We start from the raw sequence: 8529 nt of genomic DNA, 5'->3' as shown, positions 1-8529 counted from the left end.
AATGCAAAAGACAACCTTTTCAATATTCAGCACACAGCAGATTTTCATTTCATTTATTTGGGAGGACAATGCACATTAATCAACATCTCTAAATAAGAAGATTTTACTCCATGTAATAACTTTATCTTGTGGCAAAATATTTTAGTATTATTTACTTTTTATTAAATGTTGTTCAGACTGCATATTGTTCATGCTTTTCGACTGATTATGACTGAAACAGTAAATTAGTCAAGTAAGTCAATGTTTTGAATGGATTAAAACAATAAATTAATTTGAAATAATGCACAATTAAATGGATTATTACAAACGTTAATAATATAGAACGGGCTATGTGTTAAGCGTAAACAAAACAGCTTCACACAACTGTATATAATTAATCACATTTGAACTCTCTCTTTAACCTGAGCTCATCACGGCGTAAACCTGGAAACCATTAATAATCCCTCAATGAAGCTGATCTAATGAGCAGAAGCACTTGAGTTGTTAAATATTTGTCTCATTCTTTTCTCTAATTACACAGTAATGGGCCCATGCTGACTTCATTTGTCGCAGCACGAGCAAGCAGTAAATAATGGCTCTTTAGAGGTAGTTCGCAGGAGGCTGGCCTCGGTTAGAAAGGGTCTCGTCTATTGATCTCACCTTGAGTTATTTGGCTTGTTGTGGGGAAAGAAAAAAAAAAAAAAAAAAACGTTGCACGTCAGCTGGTTGTTTGACTTTCCAGTGAAGGTCTTTATTTATCAATGTTTGTAGTAATCAGGCTAATTCAAGAGCACAGCCACTCCTGGACCTCCACCGAAGGAGCTGGAGAAGGAAACAGGCAATTTAAACTAGGTCATGTATTTTTCAATCTAGTCTACAAGTTTGGGTCAGGAAGAGTTTGCAAGTAAATCTTGCAAAGAAATCAGACAGTTAGATATTCTTACATTGTAATCTATCATGAATCTTTAATCTCACATGTGTTTGTAACTGGTCCGGCTTGATGCTCCACTTCGCTATGAACTCTGCATTGTGTTTGTGGATGATGAGGAGGGAGACAAAGAGATTGCTGCCTTGCCAGCCGAGGGATTTATTCTCTCAAAGGCTGAATAAAACACAATAACACCAATACAGCAACTTCACATGACTGGGTTGCTGGGGTTTCTATGCGCAGCTTGTCTCAGCAGGGCCTGCCGCCCACAGCCATGCTCGCCTATTTGCATTAAAAATGGCTGCAATTGGCCTCAAAATGTTCAGAAACTGCTTTGCTGCCACCATCTGAAGGGAATAATAGAAATCGACAGGAAGTAACATCACCAACCATGTTGAAGGTCACACAACAAACACGTGTTTATCAAGTAAAAGCTCCTCAAAAGAAACAAAAGCAACAGCATGACAGTCAGAAATGGATTATTGGTTATACTTACAGTATGTGTTCAAGTTTTCAGTGCATTGCTATGATTTTGGGTCTCTTTTTTTTTATTTTTATTTTTTACTTCAGCATGGGTCAACAAGAGGACATAACAAGACATAACCAGCGCTGGTGTTTCTCTCTGTGATGCCGCATCACATAGATTTGACCAAATATTCTTTGTCATTTGTAATTTTCTTTAATTTCAGTTTGCTCGGCCGTTAGAAAGAAAAAAAAAAAAACTACAAAGAAACACAAGTTCTCTCAAGCTCAAAGTATTAATTTATCGTGCACTTAAGAGAAAATCTGATAAGAAATGTCCTTTACTCAAGACCTAAACCTGACCCGTCCATTGCATTAAACATGCCAACATAAATTTTAGGAATTATTTACAACGGCTAATCAACTCAGGCCAGATAAAGAACCAGGAGCACATCTCTCTCCTTCTCCCCGAACAAACTAATGACAGAAATAAGTGTAACAATCCTCAAGTGCCCTGGGTTCTTATTACTGTTATGAACACTTGAAGTGTAATGTCCCTCATAAATCATCCCTCATTCCAGTGTCAGGGTGACCCAGTGATTAAGGAGATAATCCTTCAGCCAGAAGGATCGGTCTCAGTCCCCTCTGACACCAACCTGCTGAAGAGTCCTTTTGCAAATAATGTCAAGTGCTGTTGTGACATTACGGTCTCACCCCCCAACGAGAGGACAGATTCGGCTTTGAGGATTAATGATATCACCTTCTTTTTCATTATAGTTTCATCAAAAGTAAGCACAATTACTTCGACTACAATTATGGTGGGAGAATTAATTAATGGTTATTATCATTAGTCGACTTTTAAAATACATTCCATTTCCACTTTTCAAATGAGCATAGCTTTGCTTCTGATGTCCACTTGAGAATAACAAGACATAACTTTGTTTAATGCTGTTACCCAATAACAGTTAATGTGTCTGATTATGGCGTCCTCATGAACTTTATGGTACATTTCCTCATTTACATAATATTAATGTTATGTTTAAGGCTTATTCAGCATTCATAAGCATTAAAGCAATACTTTGCCTTAAAATAGCTTTGACTTGAGCTAAAAAAAAAAAAAAAGAAGATATTTTTCTTTCTTGCATCACTTCCTTGTGACTCCAGAATGCAGACAGAGCGAGCTACATAGATTTAGCTCCAAGCTTAATGGTGACTGATGGCTAAAAACAACAACGGTGATAAAGCGACAACAGAACTCTCCAAAACATCAGTTCACACACTCTTAAGCTAATTTTTGCTGTAATCTACGTCTCCTTTATCAGATGAAGTGCTTGAAAATTTGTGAAGGGACATTTTTAGGCAGTTTTGCTGTTGTTTATCTGTCAGTTGCTATTAGCTTCAAGCTAACTGTGGTTGGCTCCTCACTGTTGTTAGAATGCTTAACACTTTCTGGGTGAAGTATCTTAAACTATATTTATCTGTCAACATGAAGATATTTAGGGAGCTAATAAATGATGCCGGTCAAATGTTACTCGCTCACAGATTTTTTTTTTACGGTTGATAGCTACTGTTGCTACTAGCAACAGTGTTCAACTGAAACTGACAGCTAGTGTCAATATATCATGGGATTTTTCTCATGGGCCTACCAGTATCGTGATAATGGCAGGTAGATTGCATTTATACGAGGCACCGCTAACTTTTATGGCACTAGTTTTGTCTCTAATTCACACTCAGGTTCACACACTGATGCAAGGTCATCAGGAGCAACTTGGGCCCAGCATCTTCCTCAGCACAGAGATCAGTGGCGCAGGGAGTTCAACCACCCACCTAGAAGTCAGTGCAATTCAGTTAATTTCAGCATCATTGTGGACTCGAGATGGCGTCTCTTTCACTGTTTTCCTGTAATATGTTGATGTTCATTGTAAACATGACAAAATGTACCTCGGCGTTCTTTACCAGAGAATTATATTCAAGGAAAGATGGAGCGTACTCTGGTATTTTCCGATTGGGAGTCGATTTTAAGCTCTTGCAGTCTTTCAGTTGAACAGGTGTTCACCATGACCTCACAACCAACTGTTTCTTTTAGTGCATACAAAGTGTAAAAATGTGTCAAACGTGTGTTTACAACAGGAAATCAATAGTTGTTTTCATTCACTCCTCGGACTTTAATAAAAATAGGGATGCAGCGATCTGACTTTTTCAATGTCGTATGCCTGGACCCTGGGTATCAACTGATATATTTTGTTTTACATCAACAACAACAAAAAAGTTAAAAAATGAATATGCAGGCTTACGGGCCCACTTACATACCAATTGTCCGCATGACACAGAATCAATATCCACTCAGCATCGGATACCAGTCAGGTGTCAGATCGGTGCATCACGAATGAAAAGTAATGCATGGTAATTCAAATTTAACTGATGTCATAGTGAGCCAGCAGCTGGAAGTGAGGTGTATATTGCCTATATTTGCCGCTGTTGTTTTAATGCTCTGCTAAGAATAAAAGGAATCACTGGCATTTAGCTGGAGGCTCTTGCTGCTGGGGTTCATGCAGCTGCAGCAATCACTCACAGCCGGACATTCAAATTATGCAATGTTTCATACATACGCCACATATTTTTTTCTACCTGTATTTCTTATACACCTTTTTTCATAGAGGTTATTTGTTATTCAGAGCAATCTTGACTTCTAGTAGAGAAACTGTTGTACATTATGATCTGTTTCAACAATACAGACGCGCCATCATGAGCAGTTTAGTGGAGCTGTTTGTTAAAGAAGATAGAGGAAGGTTACCAAGGTCAAACACAGCGCTCGGCTGCAGCATCACACTAATTATTTTCCTGAATGTTCATTAGCTTTGGAAGAGACTATGGCTGTCCTCTCAACCTACTTTACAGTCTCTCACAGGAACAAGGCTCATCCAAAAACTGCACAGTTGTGGCTTCCGTCCAAGACTACACCACAGTTGGGGAGCGAGGCAGGGCGAGGAGAGAGTGTGGCGGCATTTCCACTGACGCCTGTGAGTTAGAGACGAGTGCTGTCGTGTCACAGTTAATCACCAGCTCCTCTTTCAGTGTTTAGAGGGAAGAAGGGCACTCATCTTGGCCTCATAACGAAACTACCCCACAGGGTCCATCAGATGTCTGCAGAGACAAATCCAGAATCCAACTAATTTCAGAATCCAGGGGAATAGCGTGTTTACCTCACGACGCATGCAGCAGAATGGAGAGCATAAACAAAATGAAAGGAATCAATGAGCGGGGTAGGGTTATCATGTGTGCAGTGACCCTCCTTAATGACACTCTCTGCCTCCCCACCTGCACCTTGCCAGTTTTCATATTCCATCCTATCGGCCAAAGAGGAAGGTGGTTTACAGATACAATTTCTTGTGTTCCTGTAGCTGGATTTTCCTCAGGCACACTTATCTTCCCAATGCAGTCATCCTTCTGTTGGGAGGGGGTGAATTGCCTCAATAAAAGGGACTGCCTTCCTTTTACAGTCCTTCCACTGGTTGTTTGTTCCTGATCTCCCTCCTGGCCTTAGCTCCGGTCTGTCAGAAAACTGGCCCAAGGCTTAACTTGCATTATCAGCCTGGGTGATGCAATCTCTTTCTCCCAGATTGCCCCAAAATGGCTGATGCATGACTTCTGGGACCTGGCAGTGACTCTAGATTTTGAGATTTGTCTGTGAATTACAAGGAAGCAAGGAAAATCCACAACCTTTTAACAGCTGATTTGGTGAAAATAAAGACTTGAAACATGGGGACAAAATTAAGTGAATCACTAACACCACAAGAGATGCTCTACTATTTTGGTATACATAAATATATATTATCCTAACTCACAGGACGAAGCTTTCAAGTTCTGGAGCTACAAGTTATAAATGCCTCATGCCTGTATTTTGCAAAAAACAAAGGTTTTGCCTCTACTTTCATTTGTGATTACCATGCAAGTCATTGTTATATTGCATTTGGAAGATCAAAGTGTCCTTCTGTGTCGAATTTAAAAAATGCTATACTTATAAGACACATTACAATGTCTTTGAAGAGAAATGCATATAAACAACAAACAAAGTGGATTGTGTAATATGTTGTACCTACCTGATGCAAATGTGCAAAAGCAGCAAAGACAGAGACCGAAAAAAAAAAAACCTGAAATGAAAGTTTCTCTGAAATTTGTTCTTAGATGATAATCAGACAAAAAAGTAGCCATTTAGAGTACAAAGACGAAACTTGATGCCTCCGTTCTGTGGTACATTTCCCATCTGCATACAAAGGAAGAAATAATTATGCTATTATATAGTGTAACAGAACAGTGAAACAGCTTGAAATGTTGAAATATCCTATCTGAGACCTCTATTAAAAGCCATTTCCGTTCAAAGAAGTCCAAAGAACCAGTGAGTTACACTTATAAGGCAGAACAAGATCTTCTCCTCTCCAAAACAGACCAGGGAGGTGTGTATGAAGCATTATCTACACGGCCCTTCTGTGGTGTATCTATATCCACGCTGAGAGTTGTTTCTGTTCGCCTGCTTAGAACGAAGGTATTACCACCTTTGTTCTGCAAGCTGCTGCGCACATGACAGTTCATTTTCTGCATCATCTCACAAAAGTCGATACGATCTTGCAAAGACAAATACCAGATAGCACCGGCTAACTGATGAAGTTTTGGAGGAACGCTATTAATCATGTTCTCCTTGGGGGGGTTGTGGGAAGGTGTTGGAAGCGAGATGGAGGTCCATCCAGTAAGTCTTCATGCAATCATCAGATCAACAGATGAGCTATGCATGAATCTGCAGCTTTCAGTGCCTGCGTGATTCTGCTGGGGTTGGAGAGCACGTCTGTGTCAAACGGATAGAAAAGTTATTGGAGGAATCTACCTGCTTAATTAAAATAATATTTGTCTCTGATCTGCCAATAAACAAATAGATGGCATCATCAAAAGGGAAGCCAAAAGATCCTGCGAGTTAGTCGTCATGACTCCCTGCATGTTAGCAGAGTACACAGCAAATACATTTTTCCATCATGCCAATGTTTACTTTAGTTATCCTGATGTTTGATTAATTACTTATTCGATGCTCTAAAACAGGGACTGTGACATCACGGTTGCTGTGTTTACTGACTTGTATTGAACTGTGCAGAAGGAGGTGTAAAAACTAACATTCGCTGTTGTCGTCCATTTTGAACTGTAAAAAAACATAATGATAATCCAATAAAATGAGATGAGCTCGGACAGATCTAGATGGCTCCCGTCCTGCACAGACAGAGGACGTGGAGGCCGGTGTTGGAGTCACTGGTTGGTAATTCGGCGACTTGTGTTACATTCACCAAAGTATTTTTCTAAGACATAAGGACACTTTACAAAGAGGTAGACAGATAGAACAATGAGAGCAAAACCAAATAATTGTATTAACTCTTAGTAGTGGTAATAAAGGGAACTAGAGTTTGGTTTTTAGGTTTGTTTTGGGTTTTAATGCCCAGAGATGGTATGCGTGGTGGATCTCAGCAGGAAGACCGTGCCACAGAGTTGTGGGATGGGGTTTAGGGTTGGGGGAGGTCATAAACTGAGGGGCGACGGCATGGAGGGGTTTAGAGGTGCAGAGGAGAAATTTGCAGGTGGGGTAACCTGCTATATGTCACAGTCTCAGTATGGCTTCACAGCGTGGTCACTGGCTACATCAGCTTATGTTAGCTCTGAACAGGAAGTTACGAGCTGGTGCTTCCTGTCTTCATGAGCCCTGTCTTGGGTCGTCAGGGTTCAATCGGCTTCACAGCAAATCCAGAGAAATCTTTTGTACATTTTATTGCTTTCTATACTCGATGATATAATATTTGGCCTGTTCTCAGATAAACTCAAGGAATGAGGCTCCTTTTTTCTTTCTTTCTTTCTTTCTTTTTTTTTTTTTTGGTGGCACGCTAGCAGAGGGGGGCTGAAACACATTTTATTACATTTAATTTCTGACGGTAATTTTGGGACCTTATGTAGTAGCTGTAATAACATAACAGCAATTCTTTGCTTTTATAATAGTCTTCTCTTTCTCAAGAAATGAAAGTGCATCACCTCCAACAACGCCGGTGGTGGTGCCCACATACATATTGCTTAATATGCTGTCACAACCAGAGCCAGCCAAGCTGCAGCCTGATAAATGTGAATGTGAGTCTGTTAGTTTCCAAACAATAAAAAAGTTCCCTCGCCCTCGCATCCCCTATTGTTTACTTTCAGCAGTTGTTGTTGTGCAAAATGGGATAATTGAAGGCAAACGCAGACTAGCAGCAGCACCAATATGATTATCAAACTGTAGTTTCGCTAGTGAATGGCTGAACAAATGAATCGTGTAATTTCACTGGTAAAAACATACCATTGAGGCCACTAGAAAAGCAGAGAAAACACTCATCTTTGAGCACCTCAGCAATTTTCCACATGGCTTTTAAACGGAAATTTCACACTCTTCTGTCTCATGCCTCTTTGCCCTTTTTTTTTTCCTCTCACTCATCACTGGCAGTAAATAAATAAATAAAAATCCCAGGATAGATCAGAACGTATAACAAGCCAGAATTATGCATTCACACCTTTCTAGCTCCGACATAAGAGAGATTTGAAGACGCAGGCAAGGCGAGTTGCTGCTGGTGTGGGAGGGTTACAAACTCATCCATCAAATGCTTGTAGACGTAATAGCACCTGCGGAGAACAGTTAGTGCAGCGTCCAAAGAACCATCAAACACTCTCTAATCTGTTCAATCTGCAGGACGAGATGATTCATGTGGACCCTCAGCTACAAATCACTGTGTACAAAGAAGGAGCAGGTTCGTGATCAAGGATGCTGTGGTTAAGGTTTGAATAAGGAAAGTAAAACAATATTGAATGAATGAAATCGTTACAATCCTAACAATTGCGGTCGTGTTTGAAGCAGGAAGACAATCAGCAGTCTTTTGATTTATTGCACGGACCCATTCATTTCACATTAAATGTCATATTCCCTGATAATAATGCGGGAAAGCCACTGTTAGCCAGAATAAAGAGAAATCCATTTATGCCTGGATCACTTGTCATGTTAGATTATTTTTGACACATTTCAAGTGCGATACTGAGAAAATGAAATGATGTAATAAATGACTGCTGGTATTTGTGATGTGACTTGAAGAATTCTGTCTGTTCAAAAT

At 39.9% G+C, this 8529-nt stretch overlaps 1 protein-coding gene across 4 annotated transcripts; it reads left to right on the top strand.

Annotated features, from left to right (window-relative positions):
* The first annotated feature begins 2080 nt into the window (after positions 1–2080).
* Positions 2081–8264, top strand: LOC147251441 (uncharacterized). Of its 4 annotated transcripts, none has more exons than XM_086222715.1 (4): positions 2549–2604; positions 3104–3202; positions 4268–4389; positions 8115–8264. In XM_086222715.1, the coding sequence occupies exons 1-4, from the start codon at positions 2586–2588 to the stop codon at positions 8178–8180; spliced, it is 306 nt and encodes a 101-aa protein (XP_086078841.1). In that variant the 5' UTR covers positions 2549–2585; the 3' UTR covers positions 8181–8264. The 4 variants fall into 4 exon arrangements, 2 of the variants coding, with proteins under 2 accessions (XP_086078841.1, XP_086078842.1); XM_086222716.1 differs by lacking the exon at positions 2549–2604 and adding an exon at positions 2998–3035; XR_015119069.1 differs by lacking the exons at positions 2549–2604; positions 8115–8264 and adding an exon at positions 2081–2157 and having other exon boundaries at positions 4268–5096.
* The last annotated feature ends 265 nt before the right edge of the window (positions 8265–8529 follow it).

The sequence above is a fragment of the Aulostomus chinensis genome, chromosome 13 (assembly GCF_037954235.1).
Source record: "Aulostomus chinensis isolate RoL2024-O1b breed Wild chromosome 13, RoL_Achi_v1.0, whole genome shotgun sequence".
In the NCBI taxonomy this organism is placed as follows: domain Eukaryota; kingdom Metazoa; phylum Chordata; class Actinopteri; order Syngnathiformes; family Aulostomidae; genus Aulostomus; species Aulostomus chinensis.
The sequence above is the reverse complement of the archived record's forward strand: the minus strand, read 5'-3'. Positions and strand labels throughout refer to the sequence as shown.

Coding starts and splice junctions, on each gene's coding strand:
- LOC147251441 (XM_086222715.1), top strand. Junction 3,203..4,267: donor GTTCAACCACCCACCTAGAA/GTCAGTGCAATT, acceptor CCTACTTTACAG/TCTCTCACAGGAACAAGGCT. Junction 4,390..8,114: donor CGGCATTTCCACTGACGCCT/GTGAGTTAGAGA, acceptor TTCAATCTGCAG/GACGAGATGATTCATGTGGA.